Here is a 26,782-nt window from a genome sequence, read left to right on the forward strand (position 1 = left end):
TTTTCTCTTTGCAATTGGTTGTCCAGAACCTCCGCCCTCCTCGGTATTTTGCCTATGGCGGAGCTGGAGCCCTCCAGCTCCCGCCCAGTCTCTGGTGATTGGCATAGGACCTGGCTCGTCCCCGCCCCCGCTTGACTGACGGCTGCGCTCCGGCACCGCCTCAGTCCCTGGGCGCTCGCTGGCGGGGGTGGCTGGGACCGTTAGCTCGCCAGGCTGGCAGGCTCCGGGCCGCTACTCCACTGGCGGCCGGGATGGAGACGATGCGAGCACAGCGGCTGCAGCCTGGAGTGGGCACCAGCGGGAGGGGTACGCTGCGAGCGCTTCGGCCCGGGGTGACTGGGGCCGCGGCTACCACCGCCACACCCCCAGCAGGCCCCCCGCCCGCACCGCCGCCCCCCGCACCGCCCCCGCCGCCCCTGCTCCTGTCGGGGGCCCCTGGGCTGCCGCTGCCCCCGGGCGCCGCCGGCAGCCCCGCGGTGCTGCGGGAGGCCGTGGAGGCCGTGGTGAGGAGCTTCGCCAAGCACACGCAGGGCTATGGCCGAGGTGAGTCTGCGGGTCTGGCCTCCTGCGGGACACCCTCTGTAAAGGAGCCTTGCTCCCATAGTCCTCTGGATCGCTTTTCCTGGCGCAGAGCCCTCACATGCATTTCCTTTCGGGGAGTTTCCTTCTGGGCTACACACACACACACACACACACACACACGCACACACAGGCACGCACATAGGCGCGCACACACACAGAGGCACACGCTCATACATACGTCTCACCCCTTCCCCTTTATTGAGTTACTACTATATTCTCCAGGGACCCCTTTTTACAAATACAACCATCTTTTCTTCCCAGCCGTTTCTCCTTCAGAAATGGAATTCTTCCTGTAGCTTAACATCCCTTTGCCTTTGAGGACCAGTCCCCATTGTGTAGGATCCTATCCTTTATGTCAGATCCAAGACATTTCTCATCCATACCCTCTCAATCTTTCTTCTGTGATCTCGGCAATTCCTGGGCTCCCCTATTAACTTACTCCACCTCCTTAGTCTTTTTTTTTTTAAGATTTTTATTTTTTTAAGTAATCTCTACCCCTAATGTGGGGCTCAAATTTACAACCCCGGGATCAAGAGTCGCATGCTCCACCAACTGAGCCAGTCAGGTGCCCCTCCACCTCCTTAATCTTGACTTTTGAATTCTTTTCTTACTTATCCTCACTCTGAAATTTCCAGTGCAACTTCAAATTTGCTGGGGAATTAGGTAGTGCCTTCACAAGTCACTTATAATTGTGTTTTTAAATCTGGAACCGTACCACTGAGTCCACACCACCTTCCTGTGACTTAGTACCTCACTTTGGTGTCTTTTTTAGTGTGGAGCCTCACAACTCTGGCCTCTCTGTCTGTCTGGCTCTGTTTTCCTGGCCCTTGCCCAGGAACTGAGGATAAATCCCAGGCCTTGGCTCTCTCAATGTTAAATTCTGTGGAAATGAGCCAGGCAGAAACCCTATTTCCATTAGAAATCTTTATCTTACAGATGCCTAATTTCTAGGGTTTCTGAGAAGGGGAATGTGAGGATTTTCTTTGTTGTTTTTGTTTAATCAGTGCAGAATTTCCTGAGTTTGAGCTCCAGATTTATAGTGTAACAAGGAACACAATATAGTGAGGGGTGTGGGATACAGAATGTAGGTCTGGAATTTCTGAGACATCACTTCTTTCTGTGTGGTTAAGTCCTGCCTGAGCTGGAAGTGATTATATCTCTAACCTTCTAGTTGGACAATAATACAGAGAAAGGTTGTAGGGCTTTCTCTATAGACAGTAGTGACTTTTTTCCCTCCCTGTGAAAGTGTAGTGAAAAGAGCGTATATGGGTTTTGGAGTCAGACAAGCGTGGATTAAATCCCAGATTAAATCTCTGTCACTTGCCAGCTATGTTTTTGGGGAAGTGACTTAACTTCACTACACTTCAGTTTCCTCGAGGGTTATGAGGGGGATTAAATGAGATATTACACCTGACACGTAATGGGTGACTTAAAAATGATGAGAATTATCTCAAATTTATTGGTTCATATTTCCTTGGAAAGAACATGTCTCATTTTCTCCCTTTCTTAGATCCAGACAGTATAAACCCAAATATTCCTATGAAAACAGATTTTTTAGCTCCATTTGTTAGATGTGCCCAATGATACATTTACCATTAGTTTCCTTTTGTTCTTCAACATTTTGAACTCCTATCATGGGGCTGGCACTCTGCTAGGTGCTTGGAATGCAAATGCATGTGATTCTGAAATTCATCATGAGGGAATATAGTTGTTTGTCTAGTTTAATCCCTAGATTTCACAGGGCTTCGTGATGTAACTGTCATCAGCTATTGTCCTGCTGCTTCCAGTCTTTTTAAGTTGAGACCAAGGGAAGGTCTCCGGGCATAGGAGTAGTCACCCTCAATCTGAACCGTTCCTCTTAGAAACTTACAGGCGTTTATTAGAATTGTAGAGGAGTGTACCATTTTTCTTGTCTGTGTTACCTAGGGCTTGGCATCTAAACTGAGTGTCCTGTAAAAACTTTTTCATTTCCTTAGGATGAAGGAGCAAGGGGATTTTACTGACAAAGAGCAATCAGTCAGGCTTCAGACTCTGCAGCCATTCCTTCCTCCAACCTCCCAACCTCCCACCACACTCCTCATTATTCCTGAGTTTCTCATTTCCAGTCTGGGTGTCCAGCCAGTACTTTGGGAGAGTTTGGCAGGTAGTTCAGCTTCAGGCAAGCAGAATCTCTGCCGATTTGGCTCAGAAGTCCTTCACCACATGGAATCGCTTATTCTGCTTCGATTAATAGGCAAAACTGCCATTGGCATGTACCCACGTACCCTTGTGACTGATGGCATGGTATTTGGGGGCTGGCTCTATTCCCGTGAATATAATTTACTTTGATCCTTGCCCAGACCTTTATCCCATCCAGCAATGCTTTACTGTATCATCTTCAGTTCACATCCTTCACCTTCTGACTGCTCCAAATTCACCTTTTCCACCTTTAGATTTACCTGTACCCATGTAGGACCTCAGCATTTATTTAAAAAACACAAAAACAAAATTCTTCTGTTATTTCACCTATCTGTCCTAGATCTCCCCCACCCCCACCCCAACCCCCACCCAAGATACACACATAGCTCAGTAGGCTGTAGGATCTTAATCAGCTTGTAGTACATAGGGTTTGGAATCGGAGAACCTCACCCTGTCAAACAATGGCTGTGTGATCTTGGATAAATTGCTTAATCTCTCTAGGCCTCATGTGCTTCATTCATTCGACAAATATTTATTGATCACCAGATGCAGTGGTGAACAAGACAGATACTCAGTCCCTATCTTCATGGAGCTCACAGTCCACAAGTATGTGTGAGGATTAATGGTGCAATAAGGCAGGAGAGGGCAATAGAAAGAGGTTCAGCTTTGAGGCAAACAAACATTAGTTCTAAATCCTGGTTCTGCCACCATGGCCTGTTCCTTAACTTGTTTACTTTTTTTTTTTTTTTTTAAAGATTTTATTGTTAAGTAATCTCTACGCCCAACATCGGGCTCAAACTCACAATCCCGAGATCAAGAGTTATATGCCCTGCTGACTGAGCCGGCCAGGTGCCCTAACTTGTTCATTTTTTGAAAAATGGCTATTATAATACTTACCTTGATAGTTTTGTGTGGATTGAATGAGATAATGAGTGAAAGCCATATAGCACATAGTTAGGACTCAATGAGTGGTTGCTATTATTATGCATTTGGAAACCCTTTGAAAACTGCAGATGATAGGTATTGGTAGCATTTCCATTTCCTTTGCTCCTTTTTAAACATTGCATGTAGTCCCCTTCTAATGTTTGATAGCTGGCAATCTCTAAAACTGGCATGACTGACTGAGTGACCTTGCCCTGTAACTTCTGCATTGCTCTCTTCAAACGTATAGTTTCTGAATTATTATTATTCTCCCTTTATATCACAGTATGGTTACATGATTGGAAGTTCTGCCGAGCTAGGTTGAACAAATGAATCTTGGGTGGTATTTTCTGTTTAGTTGTTTGGAATCACAGAGAGCTTCTTTGTCTACAAGTGACTGTGGAGTTAAATTGATAGTCTGAACATTTCCAATTTTTGGGATGTTGGATTAGACTCTGTACTGGTTTCCTGTAGCTGCTCTAACAAATTATTGGAAATGTGGGGGCTCACCACAACAGAAATTTATTCTTTCACAGTTCTGGAGGCCAGAAGTCCAAAATCAGTATCACTGGGGGTCCAAAATCAAGGGGTCAGCAGATCTGTGCTCCCTCCAGAAGCTCCAGGGGAGAATCTGTATTCTTGCCTCTTCCATCTTCTGGGGGCTGCCAGCATTCCTTGGCTTGTGACTGCATCACTCTGATCTCTGCCTCCGTGTTCACACTGTCCTCTCCTCTTCTGCGCTTCATAATTCTCCTTCCCTAAGGACCCTGTGATTGCATTTAGGGCCCTGCCCAGATAATCCAGGATAATCACCCCACCTCAAGACCCTTAATCACATCTGCAAAGTTTTTGCCACCTAAGGTAACATTCACAGGTTTTAAGGATTAGGGCATGGACATCTTAGCAGGGGGCATTTTCAGCCTTCCATAGTCCTCACCTAAAGTCACTGTCGTCTCGTGGTCCCTCCCTTCCAATGAGTCTATGGACTGGGCCATTCAGGGGTACATTCTCCAAGTTGAAATAGGAAATATCAGATGGAAAATTGTTAAGCAGCTTCCCTGTCTTCATAATAGTGTGAATTAAGCTGGGCCAGACTATTCTCGCCATCTTGTGTGATCAGGGAGAACCTTCTCATTCACCTCTCAATTGCATTAGCTATTTATCCATGCTCCCTCATCACAAAATTGTATTTTTTATGACATAAATTTTTTACTGTAATTTCATGTGTTGTTTTTTAAAAAAGATTTATTTATTTATTTGAGAGAGGGAGAGCTTGTGCATGTAGGGGGAGCGGGGCAGAGGGAGAGAGAATCTCAAGCAGACTCCCTGCTGAGCGCAGAGCTCTATGCAGGGATGCGGGGCTGGATCCCAGGACCCTGAGATCATGACCTGAGCTGAAATCAAGAGCTGGCTGCCTAACAGACTGAGCCACCCAGGTGCCCCTCATGTGTTGTGTTAATGATTTCACTGTATGGTAGATAGATAATCTGTACCTCTCATCCCACTTAGACATTCATATTTTATCTCCTAAGGACCAACACCGGAATTTTTCTCTTTTGTTATTGTTCAACATCATGGTACAAGCACTTAAATATTCCTCACTATCTTGGTCTTTCTTGTCTCTTTTAGCCCAGCATCCTCCAGTTACTCCTAAAAAGCAATTGTAGCTGTTAGATGTGTATGTCTTGGTGATTGCTAACCCTCCCACCTCACAGTTCTCTAACCATCCTCATGTAAACCATTAGGTGCATGGTTCCTCACTGAAAATCTGATAAAACCTATGGGCACCCCCCCCCCATAAACTCTACACACACACACACACACAGACACGCGATTTCATTGTGGGTTTTAGGCAGCTTGTGAACTCCCATGAAGCTCAATCATGGATCTGATTTTGGACCCTGGGTTAAGATTCCCAAACTGGAAAGAACATTGGCATCAGGATGTCTACATTCAGTCCCTAGCTCTGCCACAGCATGTGACCTCGAGCAGGTCATTTCTCCTTTTGTAGCCTGAGTTGGATTAGATGATCTCCAAAATCCCTGTCAGCTCTAAAGATCAATGAGTGTGTGAGCAGTTTCAAATTCGGATCACAATTAATCGCTTTTCTCCTGATCATTCTGCTCAATTTCCCATTTCATCCATTTCTGAAACAAGACTCCCTATTTCCTTTGGCTTTGAGTAATCATTAAAAAATAGTCCTATGGGGTACCTGGGTGGCTCAGATGGTTAAGCGTCTGCCTTCGGCTCAGGTCATGATCCCAGGGTCCTGGGATCGAGCCCCACATCGAGCCCCACATCGGGCTCCTGGCTCAGCGGGGAGCCTGCTTCTCCCTCTGCCTCTCTCCCTGCTCATGCTCTCTCTCTCTCTCTGTATCTCTGTGTCTCAAATGAATAAATAAAATCTTTAAAAAAAAAAATAGTCCTGTACTGTGTGCCAAGAGGGATTTAACTGGATATAGACTGGACATATGCTTTTTAATAGGACCTTCCCGGTTACAATGGTTTCCTCCCCTTTCTCTTTATTTCAATATTCTCCCTGTTGTTTGCATGTCAAGAAAGCTGTCACCCAGCTCATTGTGCTAAATTGTCTCAAAGAGGGCCTGGGGCTGAAAAGATCTCAGTGGAAAGAACAAAGATGGCTAAGCTTTCTGGGCAGCAGTGACCTTTGAAGGGCCCCTGCCAAAACTAAGGGTGGGAAGGACAGAGTTTCCTTTTCATGCTGCCTTTTAATGGAAGAATGAACATTGTAAAAAGTCAGTTAGATCCAGGGTGTTAGGAAAGAGCATGTGCGGCTTTCACACTCTGGCTGGTACACGGAGTACTTGCTTCAGCTGCAGAGCAGGAGAGATAACAGTTGTTGCTGGCCACTAGATTTTGAATGCCTTGCTGACCGGCATTGTGTATTATTCATCTTTGCATCTCTAATGCTCAGAATAGAGCTATGTACATATTACAGGCTCAAATTTCTGCTTAATGTGTGTGTGGCAGCCATGAAAATGTGCTATTCATATCTCCTGCTGCAGGGGCATAACTGACTGACAGCCTGAAGCTGCTGTCCCCTCTGTGTCCATCACCACATGTGCACTGAGGCCACACGTCCTGCAGGCTACCCCCCCCCCCCCCCCCCCCCCCCCCCCCCCGCCCCATCAGTGACGGGGCCCAGCAGGGGCACTAACTCACACACATCCTGGTGAGGTGTGGATTTCCTTTGGCTTGTGGACTTCCCACTGGCCTGGCCGAACCTTTCTTGGAACTCTGCTGCTGACTGAGATTCTCGTATCCAGACCTCCTTCCTTCCCACGCCCCTTCTACAGGTGTCAGACCTTCAACATGGTCCGAAGCCTCTCCCTTCTCCCACTTCCTCCCCAATAAATCTCTTGCTTGTCTATCCTGTCTTGGTGTCTTCTCCTTGGCAGATCTAAACTAACACACTATAAAAGAATGAATGAGTCCTTGTAACCAAGAGTAGAGAGTGGCCATGTTGGAGAATATTGGAGAATGCATGTGATCATGTATTATTATGAGGCTTTTGTTAAAGCCACTTGAAATGTTTGGAACCCTGCAGTCAAAGTGATCCTTTCCAAAGGAAAACTGATTTCATCCCAAACCCTTCAATGGCTTCCCGCTGCTCTTAAGATAAAGCCAGTACTCTGCTGTGGCCTGCAAGATCCACTTTGGTCTGGTCCCTACTAACTTTTGCAATCTCACTTGCATACACTTTCTCTCTCTCTTTTCTTCGAGCCACACTGGTCCCTTTATTTGCCATCTTCTCTGCTGCTACAGAGTATATGTTGTTCCTTATGTTCAGAGCTCTGTTCTCTCACCTTTTTGCCTAGTGAATTCATACTCATATCTGTACTTAAATATCACTTTGTCAGTGTAGCTTTCTTTGGCCTTCTTAATGAGGTCAGATGCCCCCACGACATTTCCCATCATCTACCAAACTCCTTTATAGTGCTTATCACAGTTGCAGTTTTTCATTTGCTTGAGGTTCTCTGGTTAATCTCTCTCTCCCTCTTTAGACTGTAAACTGCATAAGGAAATGGAACAGGGTATGGTTTTGCTCACTATTGTAGCCTAGCATCCAGCACATAGTCTAGCACAGAGTCGGTACCCAATACATATTTGTGCAATGATTGAGCCCAAGTATTGGGGGAAGAGGGGACTGTTCTGGAATACAGTGTTTTGAGTCTGGTTTTGAGTTTTGAGTTTGATTTTACCCTAATACGTTAGCCGGTTACTGTTTGACAGACGGTGGCAGAAGTCTAGAGACTCCTGGGTCAGAGACAAAGGACTTTATTACTCACAGTACAGCAGGTAGCATAAGCATCAGATTTGTTTGCATCAGTTCTCCTTGCCTCCCATGTCTGATGTGAACGGCTCAGGTGCATGCTTGCATCAGCCACGGGCTGCATTACAGAGGAGGAACGAACACTGAGCTTGGGGAACTTGCCATTTCTTAGCAAGCAGTAAGCAGGCTTGTTCTTTGTCCCCGAGGGAGACAGTACCTCATCCCTCAGGTTTCTTGCTGCAAACACAATCCCGAGAAATGGCCCAAGGAAAGAGCAGCCATCTCCTTCAAATCTTGGCATACCCAGCAAGATGGAAAGGCACACAAGAGACCTGTGAAGGAGTGTCTCCCAATATACAGTTCCTCCAAAAATTACTTTTACCTAGGGAAATCCTCAGAAGAGAAATTCATGCTCACACACACACACACACACACACACACACACACACACACAGAGGAGTGTAGTGTATATATATACACATAATGTATAATATTCCAGGATGGAAAAGGACTCTGGCTATGGGTTTGCTCACCAGAAGCATAGACTTGAGAACGGCTAAAAGGGACACATTTCCTTGAGTGGCAGTATTACACAAAGCTTAGGAACATTGACTCTGGAACCAAGATAGCCTGGCTTTGAATTCTTACTCTGCTACTTTCTAGCTGTTACATCTTTGGGCAAGTTATTTAACTATGTCTCATTTCACTCATCTGTAAAATGGGGGCACAGAAGTGTTCTGTAGATGCACTTCTTATTGTGCTGGGGATTATTATTCTCGGCCACCTGACCAACTGTGGAATGATCTACTTGCACTTCATCAGGCAGGGATAATGGTCTGCTGACCTGGAAGCTCTGCCTCCAATATTTAAGTTATTCTGCTTTGGTGTTTAGGACTAATCAAAATGTGAACCAGAGGGGCGGGGGAGGAGGCCAGGCATACACCGGTCTTGCTATGCAAATGCCTTAATCACAGTCTAGGTTTATTAACTTAAATGTTTTTAAGTGGTGATAAGGAGCTAAGGTGGGTTAGACTCTTGATGTAGGTTCAGGTCTCAGATACCGTCTTGAAGCACAGGACCACTCATTGCTGAACTTAACTGCTTCCCTTTTTGTAGTGAATGTGGTGGAGGCACTTCAGGAATTCTGGCAGATGAAGCAGTCCCGTGGGGCGGACTTGAAGAACGGAGCTCTGGTGGTTTATGAGATGGTTTCCTCCAACAGCCCTCCTTACGTCTGCTATGTCACTCTGCCTGGGGGAAGCTGCTTTGGGAGTTTCCAGGTAAGAGGTGCAATGGGGCGGTAGTGAAGATAAATGCTTAACTGCTAGTAGTGGTTTTCTCCATCATTTTGGCCATTAAATCGCTGTCTGAAATCACATATTTGAGGACCTGAACCAATTCTGGGCACATCATTCTGGTAAGCATCTGAGGTTCATTTAACCACAAAAGAACCTCAGTAGCTTCTTTTTCAGCCTGCAAAAACCCACATCCACTTTGAATTGGAGCGGTTATGAATAGGCCCTTTCTCAGTATATCAGACTACCAGCACCTAGCCCATGTTCTAATCTGGCTGTCCAACTTCCTGCCATCTCTTTTTGAGAACACTGAATAGTAATTCCTTACCCACAGTACTTTTTCATAGGCAATTACTAAAAAAAGCAATCTTTGAGTTCTTTAAGAGGTCAAAGGGGAGGGCCTAGGTATGGTGGAAATAGTACTCATCTAAGAGTTTAGAAGACCCAAATTCTTATTCCCCTCACTGCCAGCAGGGCAAGTCAGGTAAATTCTCTGGGCCTCAGTTTCCCCATCTATAACATGAAGGAGATAGGTTAGATTATTTCTAAAATCTTCCTAGTGCTAGCTTTCTATAATTATATGAAAGAACTGTGATATATGATGATGAACAGTGGTTGCTCTTATAGGGTAATAAGAAATTTGACTAGCAGTCTTTGTCAGCTTCCACCATGACGTACCGTGGCCAGGGTCAAAAAAATGCAGAGGGTGATGGTGCAGCCCATCATCCTCATCTCCAGATGCTTGCAAAATAGTCTCGGATTCAGGTGTGGCTTCATAAGCAAGCGAACATGCGGATAGAGGGCTGTATCATTGGTTTTGATGAGTACATGAATCTCGTATTAGATGATGCCAAAGAGAGTCATTCTAAAACAAAGTCAAGAAAACAACTGGGTCAGATCACGTTAAAAGGAGATAATATTACCCTGCTCCAAAGTGTCTCCAAACTACCAATGATCAATGAAGTGAGAAATTCTAGAGAAGGCCACGTAGTTTGTTTTTTTAGATGTCCTTTGTTGGAAGTGTAGTTCTAAAACATTTGGTTATATTATTTTGATTACCTTTAAGTTATTACCAGAGGACAATAAATGCTGTGGGATTGTTTTTATTTAAAAAAAAAAAAAAAAAAAAAGAGTGCTCGCTTCGGCAGCACATGTATTACAATTGGAACGATACAGAGAAGATTAGCATGGCCCCTGCGCAAGGATGGCATGCAAATTTGTGAAGCATTCCATATTTTTGTTTTGTTTTGTTTTTTAAAGATTTTATTTATTTATTTGACAGAGAGAGACACAGCGAGAGAGGGAACACAAGCAGAGGGAGTGGGAGAGGGAGAAGCAGGCTTTCCGCTGAGCAGGGAGCCCGATGAGGGGCTTGATCCCAGGACCCTGGGATCATGTCCTGAGCCGAAGGCAGATGTTTAACAACTGAGCCACCCAGGCGCCCCACATTCCATATTTTTGAATCGTTGAACACTACATCAAAAACTAATGATGTACTATATGCTGGCTAACTGAACCTAATAAAAAAAAGAAAAGAAAAGTTTGACTAGTGTGAATACTGTCATCAAAGATGGATTTTTTTACGTCACCCATAGGAAGGTAGCCTTCTGAAATGTCAACTTAGAGTCTGAATAGGAATTTAGAGGAGATAATAAGACATTTTGTTGTGTTTTTATGGTTTGTATAACCCTTAGACAAAGTTATAACCCCTGCTATGTGCTTCCATAGCCCCTTGAACTTCCCTTATCATACCACTTACCACAACATATCATGATTGATTATCTCACCTAGTGGATTATGCTTCATGGAGGCAGAGATAGTATGTCTTCTTTCTCGTTCAGTTTTAAATCCTTACTACCAACTCAGCACCCAGCAAAGAGGAGGCACTTAATAAATCCGTGGCATGAATGAGGGCCATTGTTGTTCAGTTCCTGCTCAAACAGAAAAGTCCTAAGGAGACTTCATTTCAAATATGGTAACTAAGTTTTTTCCCCCTCGGAACCCCAGCCATTTCAGAGAAATAAATATATGCCCAGGATGACTAATGTTTATACTTTCTCTTCTAGAGAATAAGGTCTCTCCTCCCTTCTCTCATCTCATCTGATTGTTGAATGAAGATTTGATAATTTTATGGTGATGTCCAGAACTGAGCCATCATAGTAATTTGATTTGTTTTCCCCCCAAAGAATAGAATTATCTATCTTGGCTTCTTTTAGCTTATATCTTTTATATCCATTTTGGCAGGTGAAATTTCTCCTGGTGGTTTTTTTCATGGATGACTTTTCAGGAATAGCACTATACTGTAGAATGAGCAGCAGACTAGTGAGTAGAGACAGGCTAGTGAACAGAGAAATTGAAGAAGATGACTTAGGGTTAATGCACGAAGCACCATATTCTGACAGACCTGTCAGCTAAAGGAAATTGAGAGTTATTGATACTAAGCATGGTTAATTAGCAAACATATCCTAGTCTACTTTTAAAAACTGTAACATTACTTTCTTCCTTTCCTCTAATCCTAATCATAAATGACAGAGGGCACAGAGGCCTTTGAGGCTGCCAGTGATGATGAATTATAAAGGAATGCTCTGGTGCCTGGGGATTTAAGGTTGAGTGATTTACACTTCTGAAAATCAGAAGTCCAATATGATACCCATATTGGATACAATGCAAAAAACATGAATTAACTTTTAAATTTTTCTTGCTTTGTTCAGGTAAGCTTTCCTTCCCCTTGCCACCCCTCTCCTTACTTCCACTGGGGAAAAAAAAAGACTATAAATTCCTTCTTCAGATCTTGGACTCTGTTCAAGGAGAGCTCATTGACTCACTGCATTATTGGGGGGGAATGCCTGCTCAAAGCTAAAAGCGAAGTCCAAGAATCCCAGATGGGTGCTTCTGGTAGAGACTAGAGGTCTCCTCCGCAGAAGCAACCTAGACACAGATTTGTTCTACTCTTAGGTTATCTAGAGGGATGAAAACAAATCTTGCCTATGCACAGAACAGGAGAACAAGATACAGATTTCGAGCAGGCTGAGCAGAATCTGGCTTTTGAGTAATTAATTCTGTCGACAGTTTAAACAGGGGTATTTTTTATATCCAGTGATTATATGCTGACTTCAGCAGCCTTCCTCATTCTGCATTCAATTTGGTATGAGCTGTCGCCGTCTCCAGTTCCTTAATGACTTCAGGATGTTGAATCAAAATTATGTTTCCAAATGCCTCAACCATTTTACAATACAAACTTTGGAAGGTTTGCTGAATGAACTGATTTATCCAAAGACTGTCCAAGCGTCTTCTATCCCAGTGTTTCCTCTATCCCGTTTCTTCCTCTCTCTCAGACACACATATGTACATGTTTTCTCTCTCTCTGCCCTGCCTAGTTTTGCCCCACAAAAGCTGAGGCCCGACGGAGCGCTGCAAAGATTGCACTGATGAACTCTGTGTTTAATGAACATCCTTCCCGAAGAATCACTGATGAGTTCATTGAGAAGAGTGTCTCTGAGGCTCTGGCATCTTTCAATGTAAGTTACTGGGAGTTGAAAAAGGAGAGTGGGGGTTGGGAGAACTGGCTGGTTGGGAAGTCTTGTAAATCACTGGGAAACAGAGCAGGAATTCTTGTTTTCTTTCCTGTCTGTACCTCTTTCTATTTATTTTCTATCACTCTTGTGTATTACATGCTCCCATGTTTTTGTTGATATTTTGCTTCTTTCATTGTGTATCTTTGGTATCTAGAAATCTTTAATTCAAGATTTATGGAATTTTAGAGATATTCCAAAATTAAAACTGAGCTTGAATTCTACTTTTCCCAGTTTTGGTTTAAGAACTTACTCCCTTCTTCCTTCAATGTTTGTTTGTTTATAAAAAGCTCCACGCCAAGCATGGAGCCCAGTGTGGGCTTGAACTCATGACCCTGAGATCAAGACTTGAGCTGAGGTCCAGAGTCGGACACTTAACTGACTGAGCCACCCAGCCGCCCCTTTTTTTGTTGTTATTCTTTTTTTTATATATGACTGTTCTTATTGTCACTTGTTTCCCTACTTCATATATTAGTAAAGAACACTTTATAATACAGTGTCTTATTTCCTTTTTCCCCTCCTAGGAATGGGGTGGATAATTTATTTACTCTCCTTAAAAAGAATGTCTGTTCTTTCAAATGATGATGATGATGATAACCATAGCTAATCCTGAGTATTCACTTTATGCCAGGGACAATTCCAGGGGATTTATATGTATTTTATCTCATTTGATCATCGCAGTAACGCTCTGAGGTATAAGAACTATTTTTTACCCCTATTTTACAGATGAGGAAACTAAAAACATGGAAGTGCAATTTTGCCTGAAGGGATGTAGCTAGGAAGTGATAGAGCCAAGACTGGAACCCAATTCAACTTAGAATTTTCTCAGGAGCACATCTTAGAAATGAATGCTGCCTTCTTTCTTCCTTCCCACAAGTTCACTGATAATCGGTTGATAAAGTCAGACAAATTCTGTTTCTGTTCTCTTTGAATTTAAGATGTAATTACATATACTAAACCACTTTGGTTATCTGTTTGTGTATTTATCAGTGTTGAATACTTTAAATCATAAGTTGGCTTCCCTCTGTTACCCAGGACCCATCTGATTTTCTCCCATTTCTCTTTGCCCCAGTCAGCAGTATCTACAGGGAATAAAGACAATTTTTATATTAATCAAAGTCAATTAAAATGAAGAAAGTACATTTATCACTCTTAAGTCATCTAATGTATTATAAAATTAAACATTAGTTTGGATTATAGAAAGCAATGGTTCATCGTTTTGAAATTATGTTTCTACTAGCTACGTGACTTTGAGCAAGTTACCTAATCTAAGTCTCAATTTCCTCATCTGTAACAATTATACCTATCACACAGGATTATTGGATAGAAGAGAATATATTCAAGCACTTAGCATATGTTACGGGCTTAGATGCCTTTGGATGCAAGTAATAGAAAAATCTCACTTCAAACTGACTTAAGGGAATAAATCAAGAAAGGAAATTTATTCTCTAACATGACAGGAAGTTCAGAAGTAAAGATTTCAGGGCTGGTTGATTCCATGGATCAAGAATGTCATCATTTACTGGCCCAAATTCTTTCCATCTCTCCACTTAGCCGTCCTTTAGATATTAGCTTTGTCCTTGGGCTGGCTCCCCTTAGGGTGTAAGACAGCTACAGAATTTCAAACATTAAATACAGATATAACTACAGTTAGAGACAGAAAGAAACCATTTTTCTTTCTCTCCTTTCTTCCTTCCTTTCTCTCTCTCCTTCTTTCTTTCTCTCTTTCCTTCTTTATTTTTTCTTTCTTTCTTTCTTTTTTTGTTTTTTTTGTTTTTTTTAAAAGATTTTATTTATTTATTTGAGAGAGAGAGACACAGCGAGAGAGGGAACACAAGCAGGGGGAGTGGGAGAGGGAGAAGCAGGCTTCCTGTGGAGCAGGGAGCCCGATGCGGGGCTTGATTCCAGAACGCTGGGATCATGACCTGGGCCGAAGGCAGACACTTAACGACTGAGCCACCCAGGCGCCCCTCTCTCTCCCTTCCTTCCTCCCTTCCTTCCTTCCTTCCTTCCTTCCTTCCTTCCTTCCTTCCTTCCTCCCACCCTCCCTCCCTCCCTTCCTTCCTTCTTTCTTTCCCTTCCTTTCTTTCTTTCTTCTTTTCTTTTCTTTCTTTCTTTAAGTAGGCTCCACACCCCACCCAATGTGGGGCTTGAACTCGGGACCCTGAGATCAAGAGTCACATGCTCTACCGACTGAGCCAGCCAGGTGCCCTGAGACTGTCTTTTAGTATCTCTTTAGTAGTAAGGAATATTTTTCCAGAAACCCTCCAGCAGACCTCCCTCCTGCCTCCCAATGGCCAGAATTCTCACCTTAAAACCAATTACAAGCAAAAGGAATTAGGATTTACCCAGTGGAATTAGAGGATAAAATCACTCTTCCCTGGGGGAGGCACATGGAAGATGGGTAGGTACTGGAACAAGATTAAGATTCTATAGTAACAAAGAAGGAAATAGATGTTGGGTAGGTCACCAGCAATGTCTACTGCAAAGCGTTTAGGAAATATAAATTAGTATTATTCCTGCCATTATTTCTATTTGATTAGTCCCTCAAAATCGAGAATTTAATAGATTTCTCATTAATTTCCCAATGGAATTGCCATACTCCAAATAACATCAATTTGGTATTAGCTATGGGTAATGTTTACATTTCTGCCTTCAGCTTTTGTTCTTTAATAGTCCTGACTTGAGGGGCACCTGGGTGGCTCAGTCGTTAAGTGTCTGCCTTCGGGTCCTGGGATCAAGCCCCACATCGGGCTCCCTGCTCCTCAGGAAACCTGCTTCTCCCTCTCCCACTCCCCCTGCTTGTGTTCCCTCTCTCGCTGTGTCTCTCTCTGTCAAATAAATAAAAAATCTTTAAAAAAATAAACAGTCCTGACTTGGGAGACTATTGTATTATGTCTTTTGACCAATCACCCAGCCTCTGTAGCTCTGAATTTCTTCATTTGTAAAATGAATAGGTTGAATTAAATTAACTCTAATTTCTTTGCAATTATATTCTAATGTTCCTACCACTTACCAAGTATTCTGTGATTAAATGTTTATTGAATAAATGGAGTTCGTTTATAGCCGTGTTAGATGTAGAAGTGTAATAGGAGGTAGATCTTCCCAACGTGTGGGTCATGCCACTTCGGTGTACTCTGAATAGGTTTCAGTTGTGCCATAATATTGATCCCCTCAGCTTTCAAGGGACTGAGCAAGGCCCAGGGCAGATGGACTCCTCTGCCAGCAGCCTCTTCTGTACACCCCAGTTGGTTGTACAGAGATGATCATTCCTTTCTATGTACTGTATCATGGAAAACTCTGGAGGTACTGAATAACGTATATTGAATGACTATAGGCAAAAATGAAAAGGTTACTTGCTTCAGGGCCCTAAATGCTAATAGTGAAGATTACTTTTGTCCTTCCTCCCTCTAGCTTTTCATTTTTAAATCCAAATTTTGTGATCTTTGCTTCGCCATGAAGATTAACTACACATTGGCATGTTGTTTCTCATGAGCCACAAAACAGCATGGGTTGATCTTGTGTAGTTCTGACTTCTTGTCGATTCTAGCACAGTGAAAACAAATAATAAGCTAGCACTTATGATATACTTACTGAGTGCATTGAATTATTTTAGGTGTAATACATATACAGTAAATACATATACATGAAAAGTGCCCCATAATGAACTGAATTTGGATATAACTTGATTGGCTCCTGACCTCTACCCAGTCCCCTTTCTCAAAAAGAGCAGAATCTTAGGTGTAGGGCAGGAATGGTCATGTAGAACAAGCTACAAAGAGCAGGCAACTTCTCAGGAAGCAGGAGGAGAAAGTTGGGTACCTGTGTTCCCAGTAGTCTCCTGGCTTTATTTTCTTAGATCAGGTTGACAAAAAGGTCACCAATAAACCAGGAGATGCCCTTATTTTGGAAGTCCCAGCCAGCTCCAGGGTTTGGAATTATCTCTAATAACATTAAACCACCACCAAATAGCACTAAACCAGAGCCAGTACCAGAATGGATTTGGATTGTGTAACTGGATACCTAGTCTAATGTAATAATGTACCACATTTTATATAATTGGAGTTTTTAGACCACACTTATCCCTTTTTAAATAATTTTTTTATTTTTTAAAAGATTTTATTTACTTGAGAGACAGCACAAACAAGGGAGAGGGGCAGAGGGAGAGGGAGAAGCAGACTCCCCACTGAGCAGGGAGCCCGACGTGGGGCTCAATCCCAGGACCCCGGAACCATGACCTGAGCTGAAGGCAGACCCTTAACCAACTGAGCCACCCAGGCACCCCAATAATCTTTTAATTTAATTCTCAAAACAATCTTAGAAGATACATCTGTGATTATTCCCATTTTACAGATAAGGAAACAGAGGAACAGAGAAGTTAAATGACTTCACTAAGGCTTCAAGACTAGTAGGAGATCCAGTCCCTGCTCTTAACTTCTATACTGTATTGCCTTTTTCACAGGACAGTGTATCTTAGTTCTACCCTTACAGGGTCATGTCACCAATAAGACACACAAGGCAAATGTCCAAGAGGCCAAACTGCTATCCAGAATTTACCATGCTGATGGCTCCTACTGTTTCCCTTTAAAGTGCATTTGCCCAATTATCCTTTAGGCTAGTGCAATCCTGTATGCTGAGATCACTGTTTTTTGGGCTGAATCAGGGATCTTCTCTATGTCCAGTGTTCCCTCTTTGTAAGATAGGAAAAGTCAGATTGACCTCTGTCACCTGAGTTAATATGTGTGATGACTTTGGAATCCTCTAGGTCTGTGCTGACCAGCAGAATAGCCACCAGCCACATGTAGCTATTTAGCACCTGATATGTGGCTAGTATGAATTAAGATGTCCTGTAAGCATGAAAGAGACATCAGATTTTGAAACCTTAGTATAAGAAAAATAATGTAAAATATTTCATTAAAAATTTTTATGCTCGGAGTGCCTGGGTGGCTCAGTCGTTAAGCATCCGCTTTCGGCTCAGGTCATGATCCCACGGTCCTGGGATCAAGCCCCGCATCCGGCTCCCTGCTCAGTGGGAAGCCTGCTTCTCCCTCTCCCACTCCCCCTGCTTGTGTTCCCTCTCTCGCTCTGTCTCTGTCAAATAAATAAAATCTTTAAAAAATTTTTATGCTAATTATAGTTATAATATTTTGAATATATTAGCTTAAATAAAACATGCTATTAAAATTAGTTTTACCTGTTTAATGTGGCAACTAGGAAATTTTTTTTTTTTTTTAAGATTTATTTATTTAGAGAGAGAGCTCACAAGTGCTTGCTGGGGTGGGGGGGGCGGTAGGGGAGCAGAGGGAGAGGGAGAGAGAAACCCAAGCACACTCTGTGCTGAGCGCAGAGTCCTAGGCGGATGGATCCCACGACCCTGAAATCACGACCCAAGCCTAAACCGAGAGTCAGACGTTCAACCAACTGCGCCACCTAGGCGCCCCTAGGAAATTTTAAATTAGGTTGGGGGCTTGCATTATATTTCTACTGGACAGTGCTGCTTGAGGTCATAATCCTGATTGAAAATCTATTTATCTTTTCCTTTCCTCTGTTACAGGGCAACAGGGAGGAAGCTGACAACCCAAATACAGGGATTGGTGCCTTCCGGTTCATGTTGGAATCCAATAAGGGCAAGTCAATGTTGGAGTTCCAGGTACTGTTCCACCTACTTCTCTGGCTCTAATAACTTGGATCAACCTGTGGATGGATAGATGATAGATAGATAGATAGATAGATAGATAGATAGATAGATAGATAGATATCTCCTACTAATCCCTAAGTCACTGATACTCAGTTGGAAGGGAAGGGAGAGGTTAGAATATTTTTCAAAATATAAATACCTTCCTTTCCCAAACGGCATATCAGAGATGGTAAGAGATACTTCCATAAATGTATTTTGTAAGAGGTTCCCCATGTAATTCTGATGCAACCTCCTAATATAAAATCACTATCCTGACACTTCATATCTTCTTCCCCCAGGAACTAATGACAGTTTTTCAACTGCTGCACTGGAATGGCAGCCTTAAGGCCATGAGGGAAAGACAGTGCTCTCGGCAGGTAAGAGGTCCTATAGGTAGATGAGAGGAATCTGGCAGAAGGACTATTTTGAGGTGGCTATTCTGTTAGAAATAAGCAGGCCTATAGTTACCAGGTTGTGAATACTGAAAGCCTCACTTTAAGTGCCCTCTTCATTCCTAACATCTTTCTTATTTAGATCTTAGCTGTCATTCTTTTGCCTGCCTTGCTTCCCCCACCAGGAAGTTTCCCTTAAGACTCTCCTTAGAGGACTTAAGTGCTAACTTCAGTTAGGACTCCAAGGCTGAGTTCCTAGCCCTGCTGGGTCAATGTGGTATGAACCTTGACCTTGTCAGTGATCTTCATATTCCTTTCCCCTTCCAGGAAGTGTTGGCTCATTATTCACACCGGGCCCTGGATGATGATATTCGCCACCAAATGGCATTGGACTGGGTGAGCCGGGAGCAGAGTGTGCCAGGGGCACTGTCTAGAGAGCTGGCCTCTACTGAACGGGAGCTGGATGAAGCCCGGCTGGCAGGCAAGGAGCTGCGCTTCCACAAGGAGAAGAAAGATATTCTCCTGCTGGCTGCTGGGCAGTTGGGCAATATGCATTCTTCCAACTGCTAGGCATCCACTCACATACTCCCTGTCCTCTCTAGACCCTTTTTTATGTCTTTTCTAAGACTTAGTTGATTTCTGTACATACTTTCTCAATTTTATACTTTAAAATATAGATATATATATGTATATGTATAAATTCTACACTCAGATTCCTATTTGCTGAGAGATCCCTTTTCTTCTGGTTTTTGGATGTCGTTTCATTTGAAACATCGCCACTCCGCTTTGTAAGAGGCTGTCTTCGGAGCTTACACTCCCAGTAACTCTGTGTATTCATCTCAATAGCACAAGATGATGGACAAAGTGTTCTTTAATGTAACAGGGAGCTTGAATAAGGACTATGTGCCCCACCCTCACCCTCATTCCTGCTTTCTCTTGGATTCCAAACAGGGTATGAGTATGAAGCCTTTGGCTTTGGCTTATCTTGAGCTGAGCCTACTTGGTAGAGTTGTTCCTCCAGTAACTATATATTTCCTAGCCTAGACTCCCCCCCAACCCCCCGTCCCCCGCCACTTATCTTACTCCTCTTCTGCCTTCAAGTGGTACTTCATTTTGAGGCTTCCTTTATTATTTGGAAGGAAGTGGAGATCTGGTATCTTATTGTTAAAATAATTCCTGAGAAACTTCCCAGAGAGAGGAGAGGAATTATAAACACAACCCATAGGTGTTTATCACCTAAATTGCCTCTGGGGCACAGATACCATACTAAGCTGATAATCTAGCTTTCTGAGGTGTTCTATGCTCCAGAAGGGGTCAGGGTTGAAGCTGCTTATCTTCAAATACTCCCTTTTCTCTCCTCCTCCCCTGCTCACCCAGCTTAGTTGAGTCCAGTATTTAGACCATCCTGCCTGCAGAGATTGGTAGAAGGGAAAACATTTCCCTATTCCCTTTCCTCCCATCATTTTGCTCTTTGGAAACAGCTGTCCGGTTTGGCGAGGGCCATGTTCCTCTCTCTCCCTCAAAGTTGCTGCTGTTTGCTACCTTAGATGTCCATAGATTCAGTTGTTTTCTCTCTTTTCTTTCTTCTTCCTCCATGTTGATTATTAGAGCATGAGTCAATCAGGAATATGAGCCTGGCATTATGGCACTTCCTAATTGGAACCTTGGGAGACTGCAGGAGGGCAAAGAGGCTCAATGATTAACTATTTGTGTTTTTAAGACTTCCTCTCCCCACCCCACCCCGCCTCTCCTGGGTGAAATAGGAGAGAAATGATCTGGAGTACAGCAAAAGCATTCCTCTTTGGGAAAATTTTTTGTAGGTCTCTCGAGGATATATTTTCCCCCTTTGTTTTGTAATCTCCTTTATACTGTATATAGTATATAGTGTTCAGGGCACTTTCTAAAATGTGCTTGGGAAGTTTCATGCTTCTGCAATTGGAGTTTCCATTTAATGATGATACACTTTGTTTTTAGAAATAGGTTAGGAAATAGGCCACAATTTGGTCTTTTGGGCCAGATAGGGATAAGATGAAAGTCAGCTTCTTTGCCTTTGAAATCATCTTGGTGACCAGTACAAATGGGATCAGCAGTAAGGAGTCTAGCAACTGTTTTAGTGCTTGAAAGGGACCTCCTTGAATTCTCCAAACCCCATCTTTGTATACCATGAAACACATATAGGGTTGGAGTAGAGGCTCCTACATTAAATAATAGGTATGTCTGTTCAGCTTTTATTCATATTTATAATCCAGAAATCATAAACCTCATTTGTCCTATGCTCCTTTCTCTGGGGAGTGTGAAGGGGTGTGAGTTATGGGAAGAATTTCTTCTTGCCCCTCCTGGATTGACTATTTTCCTCAAATAACAACCAGTAAGATCCCAAAGAACTTGAGAAAAATTGTTCCCTGATCTGTCCATTTTCATTGTTAAAGAATTTACTTATCTTTTTAGTACTTTCTATGTATTTTATATGTATAATTTTATATAATTAAAAATAGATTTTTGTCTAGTGAGCCACATTGACTCTTTCTTGAGACCTATGTATCAGAGGAGCTCTAAAACGACCCTTTCTTTTACAAGTACACTAAAAGAGAATTTTGATTAGTATTTTTTGGGTGGTAGAAATAAGATTGTACTGCTGGGGGAAGGCATTCTGCCTCCTCTTCTCCAGACATTTGAGGAGTCTGGATTTTGTCACTGATCCTTTCTTCTCAAGCGCTACCCATTTCCACTGGCAATCTCACCCACCATGGTGACTTCAACTCTATCATACACACCATTCTCAAATCTTTCTTTCACCCTTTTGAGCTTTTGCATCTATATTTCCACATATTGGACATCACTACCTGAATTTATGGCACAAGCTCTTTGAATTCACATATTCAAAATAAAAGCTATTTCCATACATGCTCCTCTTTGACTCCCCAAATCTGTTATTAGGATTATTATCTACCCATCTATCTAAGCTAGAATCTTAGGTCCATCCTTGACTTTTCCCTACCATGATCTAATCAGTCATTGTTGAGGTTACCTCCTATATAAACTTAAAAAAAAAAAAAAAAGATTTATTTATTTGAAAGAGAGAGAATGCAAGCAAAGAGAGGGGCAAAGGGAGAGAGAATCCTCAAGCAGACTCCTTGCCAAGTGCAGAGCCTGACCCAGGGCTCGATCCCAGGACCCTGAGATCATGACCTGAGCCAGACACTTAACAGGCTGAACCACCCAGGCACCCCTCCTATATAAACTTCTTAATCTGTCTTGTCCATATACACTGCCTTAGTTCAGTCATTTATCATTTCTGGGCTGGAGCACTGCAACAGCTTCCTGACTAGACTCTGTCTTCATTCTTTTTTTTTTTTTTAAAGATTTTATTTATTTATTTTTTAGAGAGCGAGCGAGAGAGAAACAGCATGAGAGGGGAGAGGGTCAGAGGGAGAAGCAGGCTCCCCGCTGAGCCGGGAGCCCGATGTGGGACTCGATCCCAGGACCCTGGGATCATGACCTGAGCCGAAGGCAGACGCTTAACCATCTGAGCCACCCAGGCGCCCCTCTGTCTTCATTCTTAACATCCTCCACACTACTGTCAGATTTCTTTCTAAAATACTTAGTACCGTATCACTATCTTGCTTAAACCATCACTTAGCTATCTTTGTCTTTAGCAGCATTCCCCAAAGTTTTATGTGAACCCTTGGTATTACCTGAGAAAATTTTAGGTGGTAGATGGGCAAACATTTTTAATTTTTAAAAAAATTTTTAAAGATTTTATTTATTTGAGAGAGATAGAGCATTAGCAGGGGAAAGGGCAGAGGGAGAGGGAGAAGCAGACTCCCTGCACTGATGCAGGACTTGATCCCAGGACCCTGGGATCAGGACCTGGGCCAAAGGCAGATGCTTAACTGACTGAGCCACCCAGACACTCACATTTTTCATTTTTACTTATAGTCTAATCTGAAACTGTCATAGAAGAAAATACAGATTTTACAGTTATGCCAGTGATATTTAAATTCAGTATAAATTTGTTTAATTAACCAGTCAGTCTACTTAAGGAAAAATACTAATCAAGGAACATCATGGGGGCTATCTGTGATTGTGAAAAATCATGAATACCCAAATACTTGAAGTTGAGAAATTATTGCCTACAGAATAAAATTCCAAAATCCTTAGCATGGCATACATTTTGGCCCCAACCTGTACTTTCAGCTTTATTTCCTAGCCACACAGCATCAGGCAAACAGAATTTCTTGCCATTCTGGTTATTTGTTCCTTCAATAAGTATGTATCAAATGTCTACTGTGAGCCAGACACTGGTCTAAACTGTAAGGCTGGGGCGCCTGGGTGGCTCAGTCGTTAAGTGTCTGCCTTCGGCTCAGGTCATGATCCCAGGGTCCTGGGTTTGAGCCCCGAATCAGGCTCCCTGCTCGGCGGGAAGCCTGCTTCTCCCTCTCCCACTCCCCATGCTTGTGTTCCCTCTCTCGCTGTGTCTCTCTCTGTGAAATAAATAAAATCTTTAAAAAAATAAACTGTAAGGCTATCGTTGTAAATAAGAGTCTCTGCCATAAGGATTACACTCTAATGGGAAATTGACAATAAACAAGATAGAAAGTAAACAAGGTAATTGGGCTGGCATTTAAGCTCTGTGAAGGAAATAAACAGAGTGACGGACAGTAAAGTAGAGAAGAATCCTTCGATTCCAGCAGTATTTTTGGGAGACCTAAAGGATGAGGTTGAATGAGCCATGTGAAGAGCTGGAGTAAGAACATCAGGAACAGGAAGTTCCAAAAGTCCTGAGGGGAAAGAGACAACCATAGTTGAAGCAAAGTGTAGGGAGAGCTTACTGAGAGGGAATTTGGTGATGGAAGTCGTTGGAAACAGGCAGAGCAGGTGATGTTTGAATTTTATTCCAAGTGCAAGAATAAGGAAGGGTTTTTGGTAGGGATAGGGCCAGCTGATTTTTTCAAAGATCACACTACCTACTGTGGAGAGTGGATTAGTGTCTCCTAGTCTCAGTACAACTGCTTTGCCTGGAAAACTACCCAGTCTTAAAGGCCTAGTTCAAATGGAAGCCTTCTTATTCCCAGTCCTATTACAAACTTCCTTTGTACTGCCATAACAACTTTGTGATAGCAATCATCACTCTCATAATATAATTATATAAAGTGACTGTTGATAATGTAATTATTTTTCCTTTTATTGCCAGCACCTTCTCTAGTATTAGATAAACATATTATAACTGTTTGATTAAAAAAATTAATAAATAAGTGGATGTGCAGTCCACTATTGTTGAAGGCCTACATCAGGATTCCAGAATTTGGGGGCAATACGGGTTTTGCGTCCTAGGCAAAAAACTCCTAGGTTTTTAAACATGAAATACCTGCACCATTCCCAAAGACGCTAAAGTCCCTATTTTGTTTAAAGCCATGATTTTTTTTTTTTTTTTAAATTCTCGGAGGTGGTGGCAAGAGTTTGAGAGTTTATCTTAAAAAAATAAATAAGCAGCTGATACCCGTCTCACCAATCCTAGTTCACTGACAACCAGGTCTGTTAGTTTTCTTGAGAGAGAAATTCGGTGCTGCAGTACGAACCGGAAGCAGCTTTTGAGCCAGCATTGCTGACTGAACTATTTTAAAAATGTTTCCATCACGGATCCAGCTACTCCTCCGAACAGGGTACGGGTCTAGAAGTTTTGAGAGAAAAAAAAAACATTCATCAAGTTCCATTTCCTAGTATGGAGTCCAAGGAGACGAAAAACAATCCTCTAATAAAGAAATTAGGCAGTGCTTCTCTGGCAGTAGTATTTCTCCTCGGCTGCCCTAATTAATAGGAAGCCATTGTCTGCACCTACCCGCTAGCGGTCCCTTAGAGCTCTACTCCATTCAGCTCACCAACTGTTCAAGATGGCTACAAGAGCACTTCCGGCATCTTCCCGAACTAGGCCCGCCTTCATTTGCGTATTTTCACCGCGCCGGGGGCGGGACTTAGACTTAGCTTTTGATTGGTCAACTTAACTAGCGACTTTTCCCCTCCGCGACAGTTTCCCGAGGTGCCTAGTGCTTGAGCGGCACGGACGAGAGTGAGAAGGCAGGCAAGATGGCGGACGTGCTGGATCTTCATGAGGCTGGGGGCGAGGATTTCGCCATGGATGAGGATGGGGACGGTGAGGACAGTGGAGGCGGCTGCGGGAAGCGGGGAAGGTGCGAGAGAAGGGACTAATAGGAAGATAATTTCCTTTCCCGTTAGGGAGGATGGGATTCGGGGAATCGGGTTTCAGTTGGATTAGAGACAGCGCCCCCTTCGGGAGGAATGCGGGCGGGACCGGGAAGGGAATGGGACTGGAGGTGGTGGGGCTGCTTTCAGATAATGTGTCCGTAAAGAGACTATTGTTACAAATACTTGTTATTTTTGTTACTCATTCTTTCACTTCTGGGGCTCCAGAGAGCATCCACAAACTGAAAGAAAAGGCGAAGAAACGGAAGGGCCGCGGCTTTGGCTCCGGTGAGTGTTTGTGGGGAAAATGGGTCTAGAATGGCGATATTCTACGAGTTTTGGAGTCCCCATTCAGACTCATGGGGAACAGCGGGAGAATGGATTTCTGGTGATCTCTGGTATGTTCCATATAGAAGAAGGGTCTCGAGCGCGGATGCGTGAGGATTATGACAGCGTGGAACAGGATGGTGATGAACCTGGACCGCAACGCTGTAAGTAAAATGTAGCCTGTAGGGATCTGTTTGTAGGGAATTATGGACCAATGAAATAAAACCCAGTAGGAATGGGGTCGGAGATACCTTAACCAATCTCTGGAATCCCCACTTACTCCACTCTTGTGATCTTGCTTGAAGTTTTTCTCTTGTGCTCAAACCTCCCTCCCTCTCCAACAGCTGTTGAAGGCTGGATTCTCTTTGTCACTGGAGTCCATGAGGAAGCCACCGAAGAAGACATCCATGACAAATTTGCAGAGTATGGGGAAATAAAAAACATCCACCTCAACCTGGACAGGCGTACAGGATACCTGAAGGTATCCCTAAGTGACACCCTATTGCCTCTCTTCCCCCATAACCTTTAGACAGCTTTGATAGTTCTCCCATTGTTGTGATTGGCCAAGAGCAAAGTTGAAATAAAATGAGATTGGAAATTGATTTTGTCAGACATAGCAAAGAGACGGAAACAGACATTTTGTATGTACAATAAGGATATATGATGTACATTTGTTGTTTAAAGTTTATAGATTTTTGTATTTGAGTATGAGTTTAGATTTGAGGAAGAGGATACTTAGGTGGTGTTTGGTGGAATATGAGAGTTTTGATCTCTGTCTTTTCACTTGTCCCAGGGCTATACTCTAGTTGAGTATGAAACATACAAGGAGGCCCAGGCTGCAATGGAGGGACTCAATGGCCAGGATTTGATGGGACAGCCCATCAGTGTGGACTGGTGTTTTGTTCGGGGTCCACCCAAGGGCAAGAGGAGGTAAAGTGGAGAGGGCAAACTATCTTGGTGAAGGGAACATGAGCAAAACAGAATAAGGATGTTGTATTATGTTCCTCTGATGGGCCCTTCCTTTTCCCTAGAGGTGGCCGAAGACGCAGCAGGAGTCCAGACCGGAGGCGGCGCTGACAGGTCCTCTGTTGTCCAGATGTTCTCTCCAGAGATTCTACTTGACCATGCAACCTTGGAGAAATAGGGCAGGGGTGGAACTCACTGTGTTTATATTTAATCTCTCATCCTACTTGCTTAGTCGGTTGGTTGGTTTTTGAGTTAGGAATAAATGTCCCATTTTTGTTTTGTACATTTAAAATTACTTTCCTCTTCTAACATTGCGATCTCGGAAGCACTATTTACAGTAAGGCAGTTTGGGTCACTGTGAAGATGCTTCTTGGGCC

At 43.1% G+C, this 26,782-nt stretch overlaps 2 protein-coding genes, 1 non-coding gene and 1 pseudogene across 4 annotated transcripts; all 4 read left to right on the plus strand.

Annotated features, from left to right (window-relative positions):
• Positions 1–162: 162 nt before the first annotated feature.
• LIX1L (limb and CNS expressed 1 like) lies at positions 163–22,003 on the plus strand. The gene is made up of 6 exons (XM_032419799.1): positions 163–543; positions 9,092–9,255; positions 12,648–12,788; positions 18,397–18,492; positions 18,819–18,896; positions 19,239–22,003. Exons 1-6 carry the CDS (start codon positions 252–254, stop codon positions 19,479–19,481), a joined length of 1,014 nt encoding a protein of 337 aa, XP_032275690.1. The 5' UTR covers positions 163–251; the 3' UTR covers positions 19,482–22,003.
• Positions 9,940–10,353, plus strand: LOC116641858 (annotated as a pseudogene).
• On the plus strand, positions 10,403–10,509 carry LOC116627377. The gene has a single exon (XR_004298484.1). It is a non-coding gene; the product is annotated as a U6 spliceosomal RNA (small nuclear RNA).
• Positions 22,004–24,931: 2,928 nt separating the features above from the next.
• On the plus strand, positions 24,932–26,690 carry RBM8A (RNA binding motif protein 8A). 2 transcript variants are annotated; one of them, XM_032419824.1, is made up of 6 exons: positions 24,932–25,062; positions 25,341–25,400; positions 25,526–25,603; positions 25,784–25,920; positions 26,233–26,369; positions 26,471–26,690. In XM_032419824.1, the coding sequence occupies exons 1-6, from the start codon at positions 24,996–24,998 to the stop codon at positions 26,514–26,516; spliced, it is 525 nt and encodes a 174-aa protein (XP_032275715.1). In that variant the 5' UTR covers positions 24,932–24,995; the 3' UTR covers positions 26,517–26,690. The 2 variants fall into 2 exon arrangements, with proteins under 2 accessions (XP_032275715.1, XP_032275725.1); XM_032419834.1 differs by having other exon boundaries at positions 25,529–25,603.
• Positions 26,691–26,782: the final 92 nt, after the last annotated feature.

The sequence above is a fragment of the Phoca vitulina genome, unplaced genomic scaffold, assembly GCF_004348235.1.
Source record: "Phoca vitulina isolate PV1807 unplaced genomic scaffold, GSC_HSeal_1.0 scaffold2, whole genome shotgun sequence".
Taxonomy (NCBI): Eukaryota; Metazoa; Chordata; class Mammalia; order Carnivora; family Phocidae; genus Phoca; species Phoca vitulina.